This window comes from Anopheles maculipalpis, chromosome 2RL (assembly GCF_943734695.1).
Source record: "Anopheles maculipalpis chromosome 2RL, idAnoMacuDA_375_x, whole genome shotgun sequence".
NCBI classification, from domain to species: domain Eukaryota; kingdom Metazoa; phylum Arthropoda; class Insecta; order Diptera; family Culicidae; genus Anopheles; species Anopheles maculipalpis.
The window spans coordinates 37279161-37304214 of record NC_064871.1 but is presented as its reverse complement, the minus strand read 5'-3'; the positions used below and the strand labels follow the sequence as shown (position 1 = coordinate 37304214).

Genomic DNA, 25054 nt, shown 5'->3' with positions numbered 1-25054 from the left:
GCTCTGGCTGCAGGGATCGAAACTTTCGAAAACGGACAGTCGAACGATGAGGCTGCTGAACTGACCGATCATAAAACTCGCGGATGCGTCGTTATATTATTTATTCACTCCTTCACACACTCATTCACACCTGGGGGCGGGCAGTGGTTTCGCTTGTTCTTCTGTTCAACATCTGCGGCTTGGTGTATGCTGTTCGTGAGTTCGTAAAACAGTCCCAAGCAGTATGTTGCTTTTTAATGTGAGCGTGCGAGGAATTATGTTGAATAGTTTCGTCAATGTGAAATGAAATGAAGTTCTTCCTTCTATTTCGCTATGCTGTCGCTCTGTGTCGCGCTTCGGAGGAATAGAAAAACAAACAAGAAACAACAAAGCGCTTCTTCTTTTGACATTTGTTTTGGAAAATGATCGTACCACTACTGCTGCAAAAGTTGTCGTATACGTACGCATAATTTACAGTGCTTTCGGGGACGAACTCGTACTCCGAATCGTAATCTACTGTTAATCCATGTACAAATTTGATTAAATAATATGGATAATGAATTAATCCATGTTTTGCGATCTAGTTGAAATATGTTTTTACGAGGAATTCTCTAGCACCCGTCGTGTTTGAACAAATATTCAAACACGTTGAACAAAGTCGAATTTTCAACTGTTATTCGTAGTTTCGCTACTCTCCGCTAGGTGAACGTTATTTGGTACATTTTTTTAGTACAACATTTTCTTTCAAATTATAGTCGTTGAGAAAAATGGAGTCATTTAGTACATTTTTCGTGTAAAATGTATTTTTTGTACATTTTTTATCGTAAACATATTTTTTCTATATGAAAGAATATCTCATTCTTATTTGGTATTGTTCTAAATCATAGCCAAAGATGTCCTACAGCCATCCCACAGTTCAAGCTCACCCCGTTGCTACGCGTTGTTGTTATTTTTGCTTTGGTAAGCTGTCAACAGTCGTCAACCGATTTCTAACGGAATTTTTCAAGCGCGCGCTACACTCGCGATGCAGTTCGTTTGGTGAATTAGCAACCGCGCCTTGTTTTCTTATTAGTTATTTTCCTATCCCATCTCCAGCACCAGCAGTGAAAATGTCGCGAAGTGATCGAGTTACCGATCTGATCATGCATTACTACATGGAGCATGGCCGCAACCGTGACCTGGAAAAATATCTACGTTTGCGACGAGTGTCGAATGTGACGCGTTCTTCCAGCGACGGTAGTCTTCCTTGTTTGGATGAACTACAGCGTCGGACTGCATGCCGTTCCGCTTGTGATCGATCCGATGTTAGAAAATCGATGGAAAATCTATCCACGCTAAGAAAAAAAGCGGAACAGCAACAATTGGATGAGAGTGAAAAATCGCTTCGTAATGCTTCTGCCGAAAGTGCCAAATCGGTGGCGAGCAAATCATCCGACAAAGTAGGCACTGACGCAGGCGGCTCTTCGGATGCAAAGTGTGTAAAGGTGAAAGAGACAAAAGTAGAACATAAGAGTGGACGAAATTTCAACTTTAATCTGGAGTCGGTCATAGAAATTAATCTTCCGCCTCCTCCGACTATCACGTTGGGTGTACCGACCACGTCTACAGTTGCACCGATTACGTACAGCCAACCGGAACCATTGCAAACAGCACCGAAACAACAGGTCTCGCCGCGGGTCGTTGTACATGAGAACAGTACACAAACGGCCGCTTCGGAAGATGATCCCATTCGGCCAGTGGTGAAAGCACACGTACCGGGAACCATGGAGGAACCACTGGACAGTACAAAAGATCTTTCACCTGGCAGCAGCATCGCATCGAACAAGCAAAGATTGGAATGGGATTCTTTAGGTGACATCGGGTATGATTCGAGCGAACGGTTACAATTCTGTGGCGCAGCTGATCTGAACGAAACGGAAAAGCGTTGCCTTCAGCGATACTTTGCCCGTAAAGGGCTTACCTTCGATCGAAGCGTCATCGTTGTACGGCAAAGAGACGAAAAGGAAAAGAAACCGGCCCGTACTGGCGAGGACACATCGATCATGCAAACCAAACCGGATGCTCAAAGTACACCGAAACTGCAACCACATCCAGCGCAGCCGTCAGTGCAGCAGAAGGTAAGGGAAGAAGCCAAATCCACCCAAACGTCGCTTTACACGCGAGGAAAAGAATCACGAGGCGTACAAGTAACGCGTCGAAACGAAGACTTGTTCCAACGTCAGGACAAAGCCATCGGAACAACCGACAGCTACACGTTAGCGTCGGTAGATGCGGCGGAAAGTTTTGAATTCTTTTCACCTTCGGTACCGGAAACGGAAAATAACACTCCATCCGTAGCTGCTTCCGTTTCTACGCCGGTTCACTCGTCATCGAACACTTCCTCGTCCACGGCGAATGAGGCCAGTTCCAGTAACCGTTCCATGCGACCTATGTTTGACGATGAGGTGAAGCTCGGACTTACGCTGTACAATTCGATTTGTGAGCTGAAGAGCATGCCAACAGGTGTGAAGGAAAGTTTGATCGATAAAATATTTCGAAAGCTTTCTCGACACGATCCGAAACGGAGAACGCGGGAACAGTTGTTGCAGGATTACGGAAAGGCTGTTAGGAGGAGGAAGGAGAATGAGCAGAAGCTGCAGGAAGCAACCGGGAAGGAGGAAAGCAACGTGTATGATGATGTGAGTCCTTGCACCGAGAAGGACGATGAATCGCACGTTGACAATGCAAGTCCTCAGCTAGATCGAAGTATGGATGTGGTAGAGGTCATTGAAGAGACAAAAGATCCGCTTTCGATTGCTGGCAGCGTTAATGTATCGGAAGGTTCGGTGCAAGCATCAGCTACCGGATCGAACGAAGGGAAAAATGGACTACAAAACAATTCCTCCCGAGAAGTCGGCTCTCTTGAGAATTCGTCCCATCGTACCGTTTCCTCACAGCCTGTATCAGCTGGAACGACTAAGGAAAATCTTCCTCGAAAGATGTCCGCACCGGAACCACGGGATAAGCGCGTTCGTAAAGCGATGCAGGACTATCTTAAGCCCATGACACACTCGGAAGTAGAGTATGAGAATTTTCGTCAGCTACGGCAACTTAACCAAGAACGTGCCAACGATCCACAGCTGGCAAAGATCGATCGAGAGATCGAGCAGTTGCTGGTGAAGAAAATGTTGCTGCTCAATGTGGGACCAACTGTAACGGCGGGACCTACACTGCCTGTGAAGGATATGGCGCCTCCAGCTCCTCCTTCTCCGGCAATACCCGTACCACTTCCTAGCGAACGTAGCGGAACGGTATATACATCCGTACATGATCCAGTCTCAGTAAACAGCAGTTCCAAAGATAGCAGCAGTTCGGCTTGGAATTCGCACTATCACATGGCAAAGGTAATAAAAAACCGTTCCAAGCTGGAGACACCCACCGCACTTAGCTCCACACCGTCCGATGTGAGCATTCCCACCTTTATTAAGCAAAAACAGGAAAAGTTTGTCGAAAACTATGATCAGGTACGGACACGTCGAGCGTTCGAGGAGCAAAATCACATTTACACGCGACCGTACAGTAGCGGAGGTCATCGAAGCGATAGAAGACATCTGCACGAGAAGGAAAATCATGCATTCCGTAAGGATAGATACGCGTTGAGCCAGCTACCAAAAGGAAAACCCACCGACTGTAGGGCTATCTCGTCCTCCAACAATACTATACCATCGCCGGAATTTATATCGTCCGATTCGATATCGATACCGGTCGTAACGACGCTCACAAACACGACCACTACGCACCATTACGATATCAAGTCCAGGATACCATCACCTACGGCACCGAAAGGACGTACGGCCGGTACACAAACAACGGATTCAATTCTGCGGACCAAACCGATATTCGGGGAAAAGAAACCGAAACCCGCCTCCGTAACAGCTTCAGTACAGGTTCCATCGACGGTTGGGATTAATGTGACAACTGGGCGGTTTCCAGTAGTGGAATGTAACTGTCCCTGTGGACAGCGAGATCAGAAGCGTGCAGAGGTTGGAATGGATAATAAGCACCACAATCCACGGCGAACGGAAATTGTTAACGGTGGACGGCAGGATAAACAAGCACAAACGAAACCATCATCCATTGCGTACGTTATAACCTTCGAAGGTACATCATCGGAGCGGAAGGGCCACAACTCACCGGTACCATCAACCGTGTCATCCTCGGAAAGTGCGATGGAAAGTGAACAGGAAAACGGGAAGGATGACGAGTCAGAGAAAATGCTCACACTGCGGGAACAGTTTCGCCGATCGTGTCCCGCTACACTGAGCCGAATCGAGGAAAGGCGCCAGTGTATCAGCGAGTTAAACAAGCTACGCAGCAAGCGGAACCAACAGCGTCAACGCTTGCTACTGCTTACCTCGGACGATTTGCTGCGAAAGACAACCGCACAGGGAAGGAGCCAGTTGCCTCCGCCACCGTTGAGTCAGAGACGTGTTTTTGCTTCAACACGTGCCATCCGGGAGAATACACGTCGACAGGTTCGCAAGTTGCCGGAAGTGCAGCGGAAGAAGGAAATCGAGCGGATCAATAATTTGAAGCGTAAAAATCGCATTCTGAAAGATGTGTACAATAAGGTAATGAGTTGAAGAAAGTTTTTATTTTTTTAATTGTAGAAGCTTTAACTGGCTAAGAGTAACGTTAAACTTTTCTTTTCCAGAACCTGCAACGAAAAGTACTGAAAGGGCAGGTGGACCTATCGAACAGTGTTCGAGTTATTCAGGACTATCCATAGAAGCAATGGCGTGGCGAGGATGCGATAGAACTATTTTTTACATAATTTTAATAATATTCATTAAAGTTAATGTAACTTTGCCAATAAAAACTTCACGGAAAAAGCGTTTGTAAGCTGTCGATTTTGAATTCTGTTGAGGTAACTATAGTAAAGTAATGATTCTACTTAAGAAATAATATGTAATTCGTTTAGTACTCCAGTTTGCGTAAAAACCGCTAGCACTTATATAAAATCAGACACAGTGCAGATTTTCATCAACTGAAATGATTTTCACGATTGAAAAGGACAGGGAACTGACAACATTTAATGAGAACATTAAGGTGTATTTTTAAAAATCATCATCGAAGGAGTCTGATAGTTATTTTGGAATGTATTTTGTAAGTGTTCATATCCGTCTAATATACAGTGTGTAATATGTGCGCGAGAATCAATTTTGGTGAGATAGCATCATTGATCCAATATATATTGATAGTACAGCATAAAATATAAAATATTTTCTCTGTTCTAAATTCCTATTGTTCACGTTCCGATCTCAACTGTCAAAGTAACGCTTATTGACGCACCTTCCACTCGACGGTCTTTGCTTTTCTTCGTCACATGACAGAATCCGCAAAAAAATCCCAATCGCATTCGTGTTCGTTGCCGTCGTTCATCTCGTTCGCATTAAACTTTCCGTGCTACGGCTGAACCTGAGCAGTGTTCTTTGCAGGTAGAAAAGTGGCCACCCCCGGCCGGTGTGACAATTCCTAACTAGCCCATTCCGACCTTTCCATTCGCAGTAGTAACAGCAGCAGCGTAAATAGCTAATCGGTAGCAGCAGCAAAGCTATACACGGCGAAGGAGCAACGATGTCGACGATGTACAATAAGACCCTGTCGGCCCACCAGGCCCACAAGGAACACGTTCTGGCCGTTTCGCGTGATTTCATCTCCCAGCCACGATTGAGTAAGTTTAGCTTAGCCTTAATGTTCAAAATGGACGTCCCGGGGGGCATCTTTTCGCTAGGAAGAGCAAGAAAAGAAAAGAAAAAAAAAGTTACAGTGCCACCAGTTCGGCTTGCACCCGTAAGATGTGTCATGTGATGGTACAGTGAACCTCCAAAAAGAGATCAATCGTTCCGTACATTTTTGATAAAGCAAGTTTTGAAATGGTATTCAATGGTGCCAACTATACGTGGACGGTGTTGGTTGGAATTAAGCATAAAAATCGATTCTATCAAGTACAATTTCATCTTCTTGGGCCAACGTTCTAGGACGAGTATGTAGCTAAAGAAAGGCCCAATTATCAAATAAGAAGTGATTTGCTTTCATAAAACGATACAGCATGCGTAGAAGTTCAAGTTTAGGGCATTAAATCGTTGTTAAATAGTAGAAAAACCCTCTTTTTGGAACTGTGCAATCGAAGATACTGTTTTGATGTCACATGACTGTCAAAACACCTGACTATCACCGTGCTCACGCACACTATCCCTGTGCCATGGCAACTGTGCATTCCACAACCACACAGCCAGCTGAATTGCTGTGTCTCTTTCTAGCCAGTGCGATGTTTACAGTGGGAGTGTGAAAAGGGTATAGAGTGATTGCCATATTCTGTGCGCTTGTGTGTGTATGTGCTTGTGTCGAATGGCAATGGCTGAATGTTTTTGCAATTTTCTATGACAGGAATGGCATCCTGGGAGAGACGAATTTAACAATTAAAAAGATACATTATTTTACGGATTTTAAAATCTAATTACCCACTTGCAAGAAATACCATAAGTCACATGGGTTTGGGGTCGTTTTTGCGTATCGTTTATCACATGTTGATATTACGTAAACGAATGAAACACGATACCCTGGTTGATATTTTTTGCTGTTGTTGCTATACTACAATGAAACATGATGAAAAGACGAATGAATTATCCGAGGAATATATAGCACAGTTTCTAGATTCTAACGCATGCTTTTTAACATTTCAGTCTACAAAACTGTATCTGGTGTAAACGGACCGCTGGTCATTTTGGATGAAGTGAAGTTCCCGAAGTTCGCCGAGATCGTTCAGCTGCGCCTGAGTGATGGCACGATCCGTTCGGGACAGGTGCTGGAGGTGAGCGGCTCGAAGGCCGTCGTCCAGGTGTTCGAAGGTACGTCCGGTATCGATGCCAAGAACACGGTATGCGAGTTCACCGGTGACATCCTGCGTACGCCAGTGTCGGAGGACATGTTGGGCCGTGTGTTCAACGGTTCCGGCAAGCCCATCGACAAGGGTCCGCCAATTTTGGCTGAAGATTTCCTCGACATTCAGGTGCGTGTTAGAAGACTTCATTCTGCATCACGCTCTCCCTCCGCTGCCAGTACTAACGCGTTTTCTTGAATTTATAGGGTCAACCCATCAACCCGTGGTCCCGTATCTACCCGGAGGAAATGATCCAGACCGGTATCTCCGCCATCGATGTGATGAACTCGATTGCCCGTGGACAGAAGATTCCAATTTTCTCGGCAGCCGGTCTGCCGCACAATGAAATCGCTGCCCAGATCTGTCGTCAGGCTGGTCTGGTCAAGCAAACGGGTAAGTCAGTGCTGGATGAGCACGAGGACAACTTTGCCATCGTGTTCGCCGCCATGGGTGTGAACATGGAGACAGCCCGTTTCTTCAAGCAGGATTTCGAAGAGAACGGTTCGATGGAGAACGTGTGTCTGTTCTTGAACTTGGCCAACGATCCTACGATCGAGCGTATCATTACGCCCCGTCTGGCTCTGACGGCGGCCGAATTCTTGGCCTACCAGTGCGAGAAGCACGTGCTGGTCATCCTTACCGACATGTCGTCGTACGCCGAAGCTTTGCGTGAGGTGTCGGCTGCCCGTGAGGAAGTGCCCGGACGTCGTGGTTTCCCCGGTTACATGTACACCGATTTGGCCACCATCTACGAGCGTGCTGGACGTGTCGAGGGACGTAACGGTTCGATTACGCAGATTCCTATCTTGACTATGCCGAACGACGACATCACCCATCCGATCCCGGATTTGACCGGTTACATTACCGAGGGTCAGATCTACGTCGATCGTCAGCTGCACAATCGTCAGATCTACCCGCCAGTGAACGTGCTGCCGTCCCTGTCGCGTCTGATGAAGTCCGCCATCGGTGAGGGCATGACGCGCAAGGATCACTCGGATGTTTCGAACCAGCTGTACGCTTGTTACGCCATCGGTAAAGACGTGCAGGCCATGAAGGCTGTCGTCGGTGAGGAGGCGCTCACGCCCGACGATCTGCTTTACCTGGAGTTCCTGACCAAGTTCGAGAAGAACTTCATCTCGCAGGGTAACTACGAAAATCGTACCGTGTTCGAGTCGCTCGACATTGGTTGGCAGCTGCTGCGTATCTTCCCGAAGGAGATGCTCAAGCGTATTCCAGCCTCGATTTTGGCCGAGTTCTACCCACGCGACTCGCGTCACTAAGCGCGAATACTTTCTCTCTCTCCGTTCGAATTGTTCTTTATTGACGGTAGATAATTGGGTCCGGCGGTTGGTGTCGCTGATCTATTTTTTTTTCTCTTATCGCTAGAAGCAAATGGTATTTGTAAATAGTGATATGAACACACGATAATCCACGTATAATGCATTCCTTACGAATCCACAACCAAATGGATCTATCTTATTTCGTTTGTTATGCACCTTAGTTAGTTTCCTTAAAGGATTTCCTGACTTTGGTCGGTGTGCCCTTGTGTGTGTGTCAATAGCCGCTGGTCCTGTTTTGAATGTCTGCTTTCCATCAACTATAAAAAACGACACGAGATAATACTTTGACTGTCATCTTAACAGCAGCCGATGATTTCAAGGAAGTTTTATCCAGCACAAGCAGACACAGTGTGTTGTCCATTTAAGAATGTGATCGTACGTGCAGAAGATACGAGCATTGTGATGGTTACTTCGCGTCATAAGAAAACAAAAAAAAAAATGAATCCAAACCAAGCCAACAAAGGGAAAACTAACATCAACAACGTAAACGACGACGACAACGACGAAAGAAGCCAAGAGTCGCACAAATCGCGAAGAAACCCAACGCTCGTATCGTCCTTGGATATGGTATGCGAAGCCCGTAAACAGCATCCGGTCTACGCATCCCTCCAACGAATGTACGTACCGCAACGGACACAACAACATCGAACTAACATCAGGAAGAGAACATCCTTCATTTCCGTGGGGTTACACGATTAAAGGACACAGTCAAACCTGTCTGCTGTACACTGATGCGCTATTAACTAGTTGCACTCTGGAATAAAAACTTGCTTCAAAACCATCGCCTAATGAATGACAGAATTAAGAAGATGAAAGCAAACTTCCAAAACATTGGCCAGCGTGCTTATAAGGTGAATCGTTCCAATCTCGAGCACGGGAACGGGGGGTAAAATTGGAAAAAAATGGCACGCAACGCAACATTAACAACACACAACACTTTGTTAAATGCATATAATCATATACATCTATATAGAGATCCACATACAGAGCTTTGATGCTAATTATTCTTATTTTGTTAGTAAGTTAGGTGGAGAACTCGGGTTGGAAGCCACCCTTGGTGTGCTTTTCGGGCGTACCGGGCGTACCTCCACCAAGACTCCACATTTTAATTAATCACCCATCTTTGTTAGTATCGCATTAAGAGCATAGCTAAGGCGTTTCCTTTTTACATATTTCTTCGTACATATATATTTTTTGTCGTTTGTAAGGAATGTTCCGTATCTATTAATAGTAGTTGTTTTGTTTAAATTTTCTTTTTTGGCTGCTACGGCAAGCTCAAAAGTATGCTCCATTTTGGGCACGATTGCAGTACCGTTTTTGATGTTCGTTTGATCGAAAATGGGCGGTTTAATGTGGCACCAATTTGCTTTAATTGGAAGTAGTGCGCGCAACAGGATGAAAGATACACCTGCGCACCTGACAATACCCCTTCATTGAACTCCAATTTTTTTCTACCGTCACTCTGGATATGCCATCTTATGCCATCGTACAAAATCGCAATTAAATCCCCTTTTAAATAGACCACGTTTTTGCGCGAGTGACGGTTTTCGATGAAATTTTCGATGTGCTTTGATAGGGACACCCTTTTAAGATCTTACTGTCCGGTGTTTGTGTGTGTGTATTAGTCAAGTACTGTTCATTGCGATCCAACAGAGCAATTGGCCATAACGTAATCGATTCGGCGAGCATTTCGGTATCTTCGGTCGTCCTGTGAAAGCGTACTTTGTGAGTGAGCGTATGCAATGTTACTTATGTTATACTGTCCATAAGATAAGGCTCTACCTGAACGCTGAAAAGCAGATATAAGATCGGTACGTTTTACGATACATCATCCCCGGCATGTGCTCCTTTCGCGGGCATCACAATCTTAGAATGCGGCACTGTCATTAACCACCAAACCGGCCGGAAGATGATATTTAGATTTGCTACAAGCGCTGCATATAGGATAATTCTGCACCGGTAGTGACTTCCAGCTTTTGTCCTACCGGGTGCATTCTGTAGACGAGTGTTTAAAATGTGCACTTTCGCAACCGCGGTTTGAGAGCATAATCTACAGCAGGTGGGAGAGAATGGAATGCATATGATAAAGTTAGCGTAAATTTAAACAAACAATATTATTGCTGTATAATTACTGTTTCACACGATCAAATGGTAACAAATTAAAGTGCAACAAATAACAGAAAACAAAACAAAACACACACACAAATATACAACAACAAAAAACTAGAGCTCTATAGTTGCGAGGGCGCATGTGCAGATGTTTTAAGTGTGCAGATATGTCATCCTGTATTAGGTCCATCGTTGAGAATGATAAGAATAAAGTGTAAAATCGATAACTGTGTGCGTTTGTACATGTACATTCTTGCGGATGTACAATGATTCCGTTGTATACGGTGATGTTCTAAGTGTGGCTAGAATGACTTCTTCTTGACCTGCCCAGGGTGGAGCACGTCGAGCAGATATGTTCAGGTCGCCAATCCGTTCCCTGGAAATATGGTCTAGGGCTGCAGTCCTCCATTTGCGGCTGCATCCGATCTCCGACAGGATTGACTCCACTTGATCCAGGCGACGAGCTCTCTGTGCTTCTCTACCTGTTGGGGCATGAGTCCGGCATCCGCTTCACGTGTCCCAGCCATCGTATCCTTCCGGCTTCGATTATCGTCAGGATATCAGTACTGCCAAACAGCACAGCCAGCTCGAAGTTCATTCTCCTTCACCACACGCCTTTTTCCGGGACTCGTTGATGACCACTAGACGTATCAGTGTGTAATATATCATGCATATCATGATACGATATGTAGTAGACACGATTTCTCTTTATTTATTTCTTGTATGACGGCTCTTTGTCGTATCTTTACCTTAATATCTTTTTAGCAAAGCCTCATGGATGGAGAAAGCACTGGCTAGAAATTGAGTATGATTGATGATGGCGTCAAAGGCTTCCCCAGAAGGACTGGTAAAAATTATTGACAAATCTTGATTGTGTTCGAAGTGAGTTACTTTACTCTAACTTTTCAGATTTTCTAGAAGTACCTGAATCTTTCCGGAAAAGATGCTCTTCTTAGAAGGTTGCCTTTACCAAAGCAATTGGTAAATGTGTTTCTTCCGAGCAATTGTTCTAGGGACTGGCACAGACGACCGCGAAGCTGGTCTTCATACGACACTTATCACGATTTTTTCGAGACGTTCGCTATCTTTAAAAGTTAAAAGCTTTTAATTAAAATTTATGTAAACTAGATTTAGTTCGATACACCATTTGTAGAGAAACACAATAAATAAGGACACACTTTTGTCTTATTTTAAGGCTTATTATTTTGCACCTTTGAATCCACGACCGTGAGTACGATTTGGTTCATCTAAAGATGGAGTCATTGTCATGCCTCAGTGATTCGTCGATAGTCCTATAAAAGTGCAATTTCTATAGTACTCACTTCAAGTCACTCGACTTGCTACCATGCTGGGAAGTTGGATTCCTTTTTTTCGGGGAAAAAATGGTCCCGAAAAGCTGTGCCACACCAACAAGAACGCATACGGAAAGACAAATATATGAAGGGTTGGTGGCGGATCTGCTTCTGCGTCTGGCTCTCGTCTCAATTTGTCGACCTTTTTAGCCAGCACAGTTCGATTCCCTCGTACGTTCGCGGCGAAGGGTTTTGTTTACCGTTTGGATTTTTCTTCCGTTCCGAGCTTGGGACAGCGAATGGTGCGTGACGAGAGATTTTTGTCCTTCGCAAGTGAGTATCAGGTATTGGTAAATCGAGTTTGCATAAAGTGGAGTAGGAAGAAGGAGAATAAGGGCACATTCCCACTTGTGAGGTTAGCGATTCGTTTGCCAATTTTTTCTTTCTTATGCATTTGAGTGTGCGGTTGAAAGTCGGTAGAAAGGGGGCTTTGAGAAATGCTGAGAAAAAATCAAACCGTTAAATAGGGTTGAAGGTGCTAGGCACTCATAGCAGGCAGAAAATACATCACCACCATCTTTCTACTGTGTGTGGAAGGTTTTTGAAAAAATGTTTATTTACTCCGGGAAAGCGACGACAGGCAAGGTATGTTTATATATCAGCTGCCTTGTCTTTTTTCCTAGTGTGGTGGAGCTGTCGATGATTTGAAGAAGGAATTGATTTTCCCGCCCGAAGATGGCATTTGCTGTGTGTGTGAAGAAGAATGGGAGCAAAACGGTTGGTTGAAATAAATTATGAAGAAAATTATCGACAGATTGCCACGCTGAACATGAGCTCGCGAAAGTTTTGGGTACTTTTTTGCCAACCATCGGGAAACAAGCGGAGTACTTTAAACATTCTTGAACCGTCGCAGAACAGACGTAAACTAATGGCTTTTTAATCTTCTGCCCGTGATGTGTAGAAGCTGTCTGCGAACGGTTTATGTAGGAAAATGGGGTTACGGTTTAAATTACGATTTGATGGCGAATGCTCTGTCCGCTGGTACGTTTGTGACAAAAGCTTTAGGATGGCTGACGAATCGGCGCAAGGCATAAGGAAGGTCAATTCCGTTAAGCTTATGCAAATGTATGCCCTACTCATTGAAACTTTCACCGATGTGTTGCTGTGGATTTAAATGATTGAACCTCGCTCACCATCGCTGACTTACTAGGAATCAATTAATGCACTTTACTGTTTGAATATTAAAAAGCAATATTAAAACATTTCTTCCAAACCTAGTCCACTGCTTCAACATGTTTCAAATACGATTTTCATTTTCCATCTTTCTTCCCAACTTTGTTTGCTATTAAAAGAGAGTCGATTTTATAAAACGACCACAAACTTAAGTTAGTGCCTTATGAGAGTTCCCACGATTTGCGTTAGGTTAAAAAAGCACTATAAAAAAAGTTAAAAAATTCTTTCGTTTCTTAGGTTCTTGGGAAGGGTGTAGTAAGAAGGAGATTCTAGAGTTCCCAATCGGTCAGCCATTTGCATGAATTGATATGATGATTGGCTGATTGGTTTCAATTTCCGTTCTGTTTTTTGGTTGGGCTTATTGGTGAGTTTGGGAACTTTTCACATCAGAAAGTTCGTTCGCATTGAACAGAACTTTGTTGACGGGTGTATTATTGATATTATTATTGTTATTGGAACTTGTCAAGAGGGACGGCAACAAAAAATGGGTAAGTGTATGATACGAGCCCACCAAATGGGAATGAGAATTGGGAAAGACTTTTTCCATCGAAGACTCAAATTGTGTTTAGGGTTAGTTTAGTTTTTGTAATTTTTTTTCGGGCAAACAAATATAAGTTTAGGAATTGGCATATTAAACAGCAAGGCTTTGCAGAAAAGACTTTGCATCACAATAAAGCACCCGGTGACGAAAAAGACGAACATTCTCCTGTATAAGATGGACCCACGTAGTTGATTAAAAATGCCCGTTATGGCATGAGCAACTCTAGTGTAATAACGGTGGTTGAATACAACTCTGATTGAGGCTACAGCAGAATCAATTGGAACAACATCTTTAAAGCATTATGTACTGTATGTCTCAGATATCATCATGCTCATATTAAAAATTACCAACAAACGTTTCTTGTGGATGTTCTTTGTTGACGAAAGATGTGTTGACACTGTCTGATGGTGATCACACTACCAGGAAAATCGCCTTTCAAGCCACCCCTGTAAGGGCTAGTCTGGTGCTTTAACTACTTGGGGAAGTGATTAAATCGAATATTCTGGAGCATTTCGGACGACTAGTTTGGTTAAAAAAAGGAGAGATAACGCGGAATTTATGGCAATCGTATCGACAAAGTTGCCTCCCTGGGGCTACCAGCAACATAATTAGACATGGAATGGCAGAGACAACGCTACTTGATTTTTTCTCACAGAAAACCATTCATTTCTACGTCGCCTGATGCATAAGCTTGAGCAGAGCAGATGCTGTTGATACGATATCGAAGAATAGTTTTTTGACAGAAATCCTTAAAGGATGTTATGTTAATTTTTTGCAGATTTGGTGGTATATTTATTCTTGGGTGAGCAGATTGCTTCCTTTTAAAACAATATTTTATTTATTATTTATTAATTTAAATGATTTTGCTCGCCGCATGGGTTGCACAAATTATTCTAATTAACTAAACGATGTAAGTTACTGACGGATCCTCATCAGAGCAGGGCATCGGTTTTGGCGTATATAACATTGTATCCGAGGCATATTTCTAACTCAATGCTCAATACATGTAGCGGAGCTCGCCGCAATCTTTTATGTCTTGTTGATTATAAATGCTTGTCCTCCAGACGTTTTTTTATATTCTCCGACAGTTTAAGCGCTGCTGAAGCATTAAAATCTGTGAAGGCTATTAAGAGCCTGGACTACTTCGGCTCATTGTTTGAGAAATAATTCCGGATATATCTTGTTTGGCTGCCTGCACATTGCGGTATCTTCGGCAATGAAAAGGCAGACCAATTGGCCAAAAAGGGTGCTTCGGAAGGGTCCTTTTTCGACAGGCTTATCCTACCTCTCGTACATGCGTGCCCCACAGTCTCTGTGCATGGCTCGGTGGCAGAGTTTGTGGGATACCGATGAGCTCGGGATGTTTCTATATTCGATCACTTCCCAAGTGTCTTTGAAGCCTTGGTTCCACGGCTTCTCAGGTGATCTTGCGCTCATTTGAATGATGTCTAGGCTTAGGTCTAATCATTTTGCTTTGGGCGCGCATCTCCAGCGTATAGGACAGGTCGACACCAAAATATGTGGCTGCGGCTTCAGATACCACTACATAGATCATCTTCTAAGGTATTGTATCTTGGAATACGAGGCTGCTCGACCCGTCTTGTTAGACGCAGTCCGGAGCATTGGAAAGTTCCCAAATACTCCAATTCGGGAGCCATATGGAAAAAGTTGCACCGGCCTATGCTATGGATGGACAAACCAGCGACGGGATGAAGAAGCATACGAACGAGACTTCATGATCGAAAACAATCAAGGAACCTTCGAAATGGAAAACGATCAAGACCCACGCTACCACCAGGACTACGAGCATGGAAACGTCCACACACACCCCGGGATAAGGTGCCCTCACACGATAAGACCCTCGCTATGAACACGACGTTGGATTTGAATGACAGAATATACGCAACGGAACAACCGAGCACACCCGGGATATGGTGCCCTTTCACGGCTCGGAGAAGGAAATGTCTCCCAGCAAAGATGAAAGGAGTATCTTACTTTTAAGTTATTGCAAGTAATACGGCCTGGCCGTCCTTAATGAATAAAAATAACTAAGGGATGTAAGGAAAAAAACAGCAGGAAGTTAACTCGCGAAGACAAGAACGAAAGAGGGACACAGGGACACTATAGTCGAACAAGTGATTCGAGCTATTGAAGTCTGAGAGCGCTCTAACAAAAAAGTTCGTTTGAACCGTAACGCGTATGGCGAGATCGGATGTGATCGCTCCAGTCTGTTCATTGAGCCTCATTGTGTCGAGTCTGGCGAGAACCAGACAATGGCGGCGTAGTCCAGAATGGATCGGACCCAGCAACAAACCAACGCCTTCAGGCAGACAGGGTTTCTGAGCTCGGAGGCAAGTCCGACAACCATACGCAAGGATTTATTGAACATGGCTTATACACGGGCAACGTGTACACTAAAAGAGAGAGTCTCATTCATCCACACTCGCAAGTCTTTCTCGGAGGTAGGATAGGATAGGAGGTCTCGATATATGACAGTGTCATGGAGGGTGTAGCTTTATGGAACCTTACCTAGATCTCCCAAACGAAATAACTCATGGTGATTGTAGTGCAATGGCGCCTTGTAGTGATCAGCTATGACAAGCAAAGGCTTTATTGGTTCCTTCAAGACCAATTTCGGTAACTAGGGACCGTCCATTCTCCTTCAACCTGGGGGAAGAAGAAGTAACGGGATCAATTAGTTTCATAAAAGATTGGTGATTTAACGGTCTTTTGTGTTTGATGCCAAATGTCCATTATTTATTGAAATTTAAAATAAAGTATCCTTGGAAAACTTTCTTATTCTTGACTTAACGATATTCTAGTTCACGCCGGTCATCGAATGGCTTACTAGACTTGCTGATACCACGCAGTTGGATAGTCAATCCTCACTACGGGGGGACGGACGGGATAGGACCCCGGTTTTGTCCTGTAAAACCGGCATCGCTGTCGTCTACACCACCGTTTCGCTCCCTTTAGAAAAAAGGGAGTTTTTGGAAGTTTATTTTCTGCTATATTGCTCCTATTAGTTCAATGACATGTTCATATTAAAAAAAAAAAAAACCCCGGAGCCCAATACAAACAACACTTTACAACTCTTCCAACGATGTAACGATTTGCCGGCTTAATTCAATTAAACCCCTTTATTTTTCAGAGCACGAATCAGCGAAACACCGCATTTTTTTTTCGGCGCTTTCTCACTGTAATAATAAAAACGTTCCCCAATGTTATGGCACCGTGCAATATTGTGCAAATACATATTCTACCAGCCGGTTTATGCAAATAAAACTATCGCTTTTGTGTGTGTGTGTACTGTTGTATAGCAAAACCATGCTACGTTGGGATTTAAATATTGCATTTCACGTCTGTCATCGCAACGGTGCGCTCGCCGTGACGACGTTCGTTGGTTTGCGCAGATGCTGTGAAAAATGCCAGTTCGTCCTCCTCACTGTCATCTCACGGGAAGCGAACGAAAGCGGCCAGATTGGGTCGAGAGGTCGTGTGCGAAATTGAATTCTTCCCCCAAAATGCTGGCAAATGTGTCGTTGTAGCGATGGCGCGCGTAGACACTATGGATCCTTCATAGTTGACGTTCTTTTTACCGGTGTCTTCCACGTCTGGTACGTTTTGCTGTCAGCCCAGACGGGGGAGAGAAGAAAAGTGGATTTTTCCGTGCACCTTCAAATACACGCCAGCTGTGAAAATGGTCGGTAAAAAAAGCATAGCTACTGGTCTGATGGTTTCAATTTGAATTCGCTAGCTCCTACTCATTTCCCCACGGTAAAAGCGCAAATTGAGCAATCGTGTGGTGGGCGTTGATGGGTGCATTAGTGTAAAACCTCACCCGAACATTCCACCCGCCCCGTGGACTTTTCTTGGTGCCCGATCGGAGAGACAATGGAAATCCTTCCTGCGGTCTAGCCGGGCGGAGGAGCTGCGGCTGACGATAAACAAATTGAGATACGAATAAGAAGTGGAGCGAAAATAAAAAATGAAAAATACAGCACCAAACAAACCCAGCAATACGGTAGCTTGCTGTGAGTAGCTGCAGTGCAGCACAGTGAGAAAGCGTGGGGGAGGGTTTGTGTGCCATTTTAATCCTTGTTTTATTGCTTTCCGTGTTGGGAAGCCGTGTAGTGGATGGTTCCTGATTTTTTGGGTACAACCGTGCTTGAGTGCATGGTATGGGAAGCGTCATAAAGGGACCAGCAAGGACCACGAAGTAAGAGGCAAGATTGTACCGTTGTGGTTTTCGGTATCCTTGCAACCGTATGTCCGCTTTTTTTTTTGTAAAGCTTCACTCCAGACATCCTTCGACGGAGATGGAGCTGGCAAAGATGGAGGTGATAGGACGCACGTGTGTGCATGTGCCACTTGGCCGGGAACGTGCAATCAAACTGTCGTTAAATCGACATGTTAAACGCCGTTAAGGAAGCGTTTCGTTAAAGAAGCGCTTGAGGATGGGAGACATCATCCGGAAACCTCCGTAGCCCGGGGTCGGGGCACTCATTCTTCCGGATGAGCGCGCGTGTAAGCTGTATTCCACCGAAAGCGTACAGCAAATGTCATCGGGAAGGAAAAATCTGACCGTGCGCTTTCCCAGGCTGACGGATGATCGTTTGATCGGATTCGGGGAAAATTCCTCCGCATGTAGGTGAGCGTGTGACAGTGTCTGGCAACCGTAACTACCTAGAATTTTCCAACTCTCGGGACTTGTGGTGGTGACGGTGGTAGTCAGTTGACAGTTAAAAAATGATCCCCAGTCAGGTGCGGGCGTATGCATTCGCTGGCGAGGGAGTTTACTGCCCGGGGAAGATATTGCCCGTCGGTGGACGTAGCAGGACGAAGGTTCGATTCGGTTATGGGCAATCGAGCGGAAACATTTCAAACGAAACGTTTCCAACGTGGCCCGGTAGCAAGGGGGCCGGGAAAGGGTGGCCAAAAGTTGGAAACACATCGTTTGACAAGGGTTCTGCATAGCAGTGAGTGTCCTGAGGCGAACTGGACGCCATGGATGTGGTGGAAAATTAAGACCGTTTTACGAACTACCGGTGTCAATTGGCGTGCGAGACCGAGCCGTTGGGTGTCCGCAAATAGTTCAGAGTGTTCTGTTGGAGAGGTCAACGTGATGGTGTGCGGGAATGGCAGTTTGTCAAGCAGTTGATTCGGAACTGATTTGAGGGTACGATTATCGTTACGCTTTATTGTTGCGGTGATATGTTGAAGGCTTTAAGCAAAAAATGGCGAGCTTAAAGTGGGTTGAATTTTTAATGTCTCTTTTTTTCTAACTAATCGTCTTCAATGTTCTACTCTTTGTTCACCATAATGGTAAAAGTTTTGGAGCGAATATTTCTTTTTTTATAACACTACTTCCTTTTAATCACGCTAATGCTCATCTGCCCGAGACTGAAGGTGTAACGATGGCGCACCGACTGCCTCTTCATTTTACGGCTGTTTAAGTTTAGCGGAAACGTGAAATCATCAAGTTAAATGATGTACCCAAGCGTGTATTGATTGAATTGCGGATTGGTCGTTGAGTGAACCTAAAAAAAAAGGAAGACCCATTAAATCTCTAGACTTTTGCTCACTTAGCGGACAGAAAAAAAGCCCATCGTAAAGTTTACGATCTTCTCTGCGAACGTTTTTCGGACGAGGATTTGCATGTGCTTGCGATATTTCTACCGGTTACTTACGCATAGGACGCGCAACCTCCCTCGGGAGGATGACACAGGCAGAGAAGCTGTCATCGAGGACGAGAAACGGCAAACACACTACATTGTCCACTTATAACCGTACAGCACCAGGATTAGTGAAATGCGCAGTGAGCTAAATACCTTGAAAAGAGCAAAAAAAAAATCGGCAATTAAAAGTTTAAATTAGAACGAAATTAAATTACTACCGTATCGCGTAATGACTGACGGCCGGGACCGTCAGGCTTCGATTGCAGGTGGATCTCTTTGTGGCGTGGTTTTGTTTGTCGCCGCCGCCATAAACTCCCAGCACGACCAAATCCTTGACAACCCACCGGTGGATTCGAGTGTCCTTCTCGTCCTTCTCCTCTTCGGGAAAAGGACTGAATTAATGTTTGCAATATTCGCTAACCAGCCCCAAAGCAGCAAGGTAGCCAGACCGACGAATAATGATGGCATTTATTCGGCGGCAAGTGGTACTTGCTCGGTTCTTGTACGGGCCGCTATGAGTCTTACACTCATAGGAAGGGATTTTTTTTTGCTGTTGCATCTGCAATGGCGATCTATTGGTTGGAGTCGGCAATTTAGAAGCACCATTTTTATCGTCAATAAAAAGTCTACCACGGAAGTGAACTGAACGGGAACTGAAAAAAAGCTTTGAATAAAAATAGTGATTACTTGGGTACGTTATAAAATAAGTTTCTTATGCAGGTATGGTACACAAGCAGCTTAAGAGCTTCCTGGTGAATATGTTTCATGAACGGTTGTTCAGCGTATTCAAACTATTAATCTTTTTTGTGAATTTGTAGTAATGGAAGATCATTAATTGAATTTATAAATCGCTTGAATGTATTTTTTTTAAATTTTATTATTTACACTGACTTTAAATCCGCATTTGATTGTGCTGCACATGCTCTGTTGATCCAGAAATTGTCTGACATAGGTCTTGATAAATCTCTTATCCTTTGGCATTTTCCTTTCTTAGTGATCGTACCTACCCTTTCACGCTGAGATGCCGTCCGCTTCACCAACACCCTTAGCTCCCAACACTTGAACCCCACATGACACAACCTAACACCTAAGCAACAAACTCCGTCCCATCAAGCACAACACCGCTTCATGGGAAGATACAAAATCCAGTCACATTCAACGAGTCCTTTCCCGCCTTTGTATAGGTCAAACCCGCCTCTATAGAAATGCCACTATAAATAAACATTGCAACATTGCATTTGCGTAACATTGCAGCAACTTTTCTTCCTCGTTTCCATCGGGAGCTGGTGTACTTCAAGGAAGTGTCCTTACTCCCTTGTTGTTTGGTCTATTTATGTATGAGGGCTGACAATAAAGTAAGGTCTCCAACGCTGCAACTTCGCCGGATCACGTGCTAGGCGAAATCTGGCAACACCGCCGTGTTCCTTGGTTCCCCCACTACCACTTTGCTGCTGGGTGAGGCTTCCCTGACCGCTCAGTCTTGGCTGAGCAGCCGTCAACGATGGAGGTACCCCTCGCGTCAGCGTCCAAGTGCGAATTGCGTTCTGTAATACGTTTTTTGAGTGCGAAAAAGGTGACACCTATTGAAATCCATCGTCAACTAGTTGAAGTTTACGGGGAAAAGTGTATGGACATAAAAAACGTGCGTAAGTGGAGCCGCGAGTTCAATTCCGGACGCACTCATGTTCACGACGAGGAGAGAAGTGGCCGACCGTCGGTCTCGGATGCGATTGTTAAAGCAGTGGAGGCAGAAAGCTTCTTGGAAGAGAAGCTTGGAGGAGTGTGTAGCAGCGAAACAATCCGTCATATCCTTGAGAACAACTTGCAGTATCACAAAGTTTCTGCCCGATGGGTGCCGAAACAGCTCAGAAAGAGATCAACACCTGGCTGCGCGAGGCGGACGGAGAGTGGTATTCTGCCGGCATAGACAAGTTCATCGTGCTGATGCGCAAGGTGTTGGAAAAAAATGGCGATTATGTAGAAAAGTAGGCAAGACCTTGGCCTTTCCAACGGTGTATCGCTTTTTGTAAATAAATGTCATTTTCTATGAAAAAAAATTGGAGACCTTACTTTATTGTCAGCCCTCGTATTAACGATGTTTGTTCTGTCTTACCCTGTTCACGGTTATTTGAGCTATGCTGATGACCTAAACTTATTCCCTCCTATTTCTTCTTCATCAGACTGCTAATGTTAGGTCAACAAATGTTAGATCGTTTCTTCTCTCGTTGTGTTTGTAATTTCTTTACCTTATGTCCCGAGAAATGAAATGCCATATCGTTTACCCGATCCCGCAATCGCATAATATTTTCCTATTACCTTACCTACTCCCAAGTGCCTCGAGTTTCTTTAATCAAGGACCATGGAGTCTGGCTTGATTCTGCTCTCATGTCGATTAGCCCTCGTATATTAGTACAGTTAAAAAATCGCCAGAGATTTTAACAACCTCTTCTGCAATAAGGTGCTGTACTGCTCGTTGTTCAGGACGAGGCTGGAATATTGCTCAGTTGTTTGGTCACCCACTTCAAGGATTAACATCGATCGCGTTTGAGCAGATCCTTCATTAGGTTCGTTTCTCTTGAACATCTCGCTGATCATTTCTCTGGCCTGCCCGATTACGAAGCAAGATGTACTTTGGGCCTAGAAAAGTGGAAGCACGTCGCATGATTTGCTCAATCGTCTTTTATTGCTGCCCTTCTCTTAGACTTTACCGATGCCCCCGATTTAGTTTCTGCGACCACCGGGCTGCCCCTATAGTGCAGACGACCTGCAGATAAACCTAAATAAATAAATTGAGCAATGTGTCTTCACATTAAAATTTTGGGAAAGATAAAAAAGGGGTAGCACCAAGACGAGATCAAAAAAGTGCCTTGTGATCCAAGAAATGGGTTAGTCTGGCCTTAACACGTTGACCTAGTAGTGATGTGAAGCGGAGGTTTCTCACACAGCTGACGGAAAGGTGCGTAATGAGATAACAATCAAAGAAGGAGAGGAATATCAATGGAATTGGACAAAAAGCTACACAAGCACTACAGTAGTCTGCGTTGCGACACTGCGTTCAAGACTTACTAGGAATACATCAAAACATCACAGTATCACTTACTATAAAAAATAGTGCCGCAAAAACTCTTGTTATGCGGATTCTTAATACGATCCTTTATGAAGACTGCTTCTGCGAAAGTCGAATCAAAAGCAACCTGCGTTAAGACATATTTAATTGAACTCGATTTGAATTTAAATTTAATACTAGAATAACACTCGATGGGACTATCGAACAAAGTACTGGTTTGAATTGATATCCATTGTGCACAGCTGTGTCGTACCATTACACTACGCTAGCTCCCATTGGTTACGTTTCCATTTGTTTAGGTTGCATGTGCGCTATCAGTTTAAATCGATCCCACAAAACAACTTTAGAACTGCATTAAGTTGTTTATCACAGTTATAGATATCTTTTAGTTTGCATTTTGTTGTTTATTACGATCATTATTTTTTAGAGAGGAAGTTTTTGGAGGTCACTTTGGCAGTACTAAACATAATAAAAAGCATGTGAAAATAGTAAAAATGAGCTTGAGTTGATTTAAAAGTAACAGCTCAGCTGATAATTATTTTTTCTGAAGCATAGATTGCGCTAGTAAAATTAAATCCATATCATTTTTAGTTTGTGCTAACCTTGAAACGACTTCAAAATCAAAATTTGATATCACTCGAATAACCTAGTGAGTTAGAACGTTTTGTGGGACGCCAGTGTTGTGTTTTAATCATTCATGGAAAAAAAGGATTTTCCGTGATGAAAAAGTATAGTTTTTTGAAGGGAAAAAATGCAGTCCAAGCCAAATATTGGCTTGATGAAGAGTTTGTGGACACTGTTCGGCCATAATCGACCATCAAGAATTGATATTCTTAATTTAAAAGAGGTGAAATGAGCACTAAGGCCGGTGAACACAGTGGACAACCAAAAAAGTTCCTGCTCTAAAGCGGAGAAACACGAAACTGTTTGCTGCCAAAGTTTTGGTGTTAGTTTTCGTAAGATTCGCAAGGAATAATCTTCATCGACTGAAAAACGGCCACATTTGAAGAAACAAAAATTTTGTTTCCTCAAGATATGGCACCGTGCCAAAAATAAGTGAAAAAAATTGCAAAAAATCACGAATTGGACTACGAATTGCTTTCCCACCAATCGTTTTCCCAAGATCTGGCTCCCAGCGACTACTTTCTTTTCTGGGATCTCAAGAGGATGGCCACTGGGAAGAAATTTTCGTCGGATGAAGAGGAGATCAGCGAAACTGATGCCTATTTTGAGGCAAAGGGCAAATAGTACAAATATAAGACAAAAATATAAAAAATTAACATACAACACTCAACCAACTTTCAGATTGAAAAACCAAATTCTGCTATTGAATCGTTCGGTATCAATAAATTGATGGTTTTTTTCTGACCCGATCAGTTCAGTTACTTGGTAGACTTTTTATTGATGATGAAAACGGTACTTCTAAAGTCGACTCCAGGGATTATAATAGCTCCATGAAAATTCCACAGTAAGAATATTGTCGGAGGGACCATGTAGAAGTGACTCGTCTTAAAAGACCTTTGAGCTTCAACTGAGCAAGACATACGGTTTGTCAGGATAACGAATGGATCTTTACTGTTACGATACGAAAGAGTAGAGCTGGAGTGAAGATATAGAAATTATGTGTTAGACTTTTAGCCGCATATTGTAATGTTTAATTAAACAGAAAACATTTCTTACAATATCATTCCCCACAATAGCTTCGTTTTATTTATCTATTAATTTAATTCTACTACAACCTTACACCGTAAACCATGCGTAAACATGCGTGTATACTGGGTATTGAAGTTATTATCTAATGCTAAAACAATCCTTCACGTGACACTTGGAACAGTAACTCGGCCACAACGATGGACAAATCAAGATTGCTTTTTTCGTACAAGAGTAAGCTGATTTTCCACAAGCCTGCTTGGAAGTAATCGTTGAATATCTTTGCATCCAGCACCTTGTTCTTGATATAGTACTGTTTGGGCTCTACCGGACATACGCCCGCATCGGGAAAGTTGGTCATATTTCGATAAAACTCCCGATAATCCCGATAGGTGGTGTTTAGAAACTGGCACATCTTTTGCAACGGCAAACGGAAGGACGAACGTATGAACTGATTATTACCTAGCGTACTGTACGCTAGCTCGACGGTAAACTGCAACAACACGCACACACAGCAAGTAAATCCACTCCATCAAGAATGCTTACGGAATAGTCGTCATTCAGCTCGCGGAGATCAAACGTTCCATTCAGCACGGAAACTGTTCGATTGTACTTCCCAATACGCATTTTACGGCCGTCCACCACATCGAAACCTTCCAACTGTTCCACTCGTTCGTACATAACCGTCACTGGACCGGCGCAAAGTTGCACCACGAAGATCACCAACGTGAGCAGGATGGACGATCGTATCGTTTGGATTACTGCCGTTGTTAAACCCTTCATGTTGCTATAGTGACATCAAACAGCGAAATGAGAAACGCTGCACAGGTTGGGACAGAAGTGTGTAAAATCTGTCGTAGTAGTTTGAATGGCGTGGGCCATCGAACCGGTGGGGCGAAAATGCTACGACTGTGCGTTTTAATCGCCCAACTAAATCAAACATGGTAACGGACTGAATAATTGATGTGTAATTGTTGGGATACATGTGACGTGTTTATTTGATTTTTTCTTTAGCGCTACAGCAGGCATTCAGTAGTGCAGAGAACTTCTATGGCAGCACTAATTTAATCAAGCACCTACAGGGTCTGTTGAGTCGGAATTGGTACGGAAAATAATAAGGGTTTTTATGTTCTAAACATCATCCAGATCGTTCAAAAACATCGTTCGAACCGGGAGCTCAAGGGCTAGCTTTTATCAATTTTAAGGCCCACAAAATTTGTCCCTGCAACAATGCAAATCAATA

At 43.8% G+C, this 25054-nt stretch overlaps 3 protein-coding genes across 3 annotated transcripts; 2 read left to right on the top strand and 1 right to left on the bottom strand.

The window, feature by feature from the left end:
* The first annotated feature begins 1086 nt into the window (after positions 1 to 1086).
* On the top strand, positions 1087 to 4798 carry LOC126556812 (centrosome-associated protein Alms1a-like). The gene is made up of 2 exons (XM_050212331.1): positions 1087 to 4589; positions 4673 to 4798. The coding sequence occupies exons 1-2, from the start codon at positions 1089 to 1091 to the stop codon at positions 4745 to 4747; spliced, it is 3576 nt and encodes a 1191-aa protein (XP_050068288.1). The 5' UTR covers positions 1087 to 1088; the 3' UTR covers positions 4748 to 4798.
* Positions 4799 to 5526: 728 nt separating this feature from the next.
* LOC126557830 (V-type proton ATPase subunit B) lies at positions 5527 to 8247 on the top strand. The gene is made up of 3 exons (XM_050213728.1): positions 5527 to 5692; positions 6705 to 7030; positions 7108 to 8247. Exons 1-3 carry the CDS (start codon positions 5596 to 5598, stop codon positions 8179 to 8181), a joined length of 1497 nt encoding a protein of 498 aa, XP_050069685.1. The 5' UTR covers positions 5527 to 5595; the 3' UTR covers positions 8182 to 8247.
* Positions 8248 to 23962: 15715 nt separating this feature from the next.
* On the bottom strand, positions 23963 to 24594 carry LOC126567101 (uncharacterized). The gene is made up of 2 exons (XM_050223334.1): positions 24358 to 24594; positions 23963 to 24304 (listed from the first exon to the last, which is right to left on the bottom strand). The coding sequence occupies exons 1-2, from the start codon at positions 24592 to 24594 to the stop codon at positions 23963 to 23965; spliced, it is 579 nt and encodes a 192-aa protein (XP_050079291.1).
* Positions 24595 to 25054: the final 460 nt, after the last annotated feature.

Excerpts from the sequence above, each read along its gene's own strand:
- LOC126556812 (XM_050212331.1), top strand. The coding sequence starts at position 1,089 with ATGTCGCGAAGTGATCGAGTTACCGATCTGATCATGCATTACTACATG. Across the intron at positions 4,590-4,672 it reads TGAAAGATGTGTACAATAAG|AACCTGCAACGAAAAGTACT; the intron begins GTAATGAGTTGA and ends TTTCTTTTCCAG.
- LOC126567101 (XM_050223334.1), bottom strand. The coding sequence starts at position 24,594 with ATGAAGGGTTTAACAACGGCAGTAATCCAAACGATACGATCGTCCATC. Across the intron at positions 24,305-24,357 it reads AGCTGAATGACGACTATTCC|TTTACCGTCGAGCTAGCGTA; the intron begins GTAAGCATTCTT and ends GTGTTGTTGCAG.
- LOC126557830 (XM_050213728.1), top strand. The coding sequence starts at position 5,596 with ATGTCGACGATGTACAATAAGACCCTGTCGGCCCACCAGGCCCACAAG. Across the intron at positions 5,693-6,704 it reads CATCTCCCAGCCACGATTGA|TCTACAAAACTGTATCTGGT; the intron begins GTAAGTTTAGCT and ends TTAACATTTCAG. Across the intron at positions 7,031-7,107 it reads AAGATTTCCTCGACATTCAG|GGTCAACCCATCAACCCGTG; the intron begins GTGCGTGTTAGA and ends TTGAATTTATAG.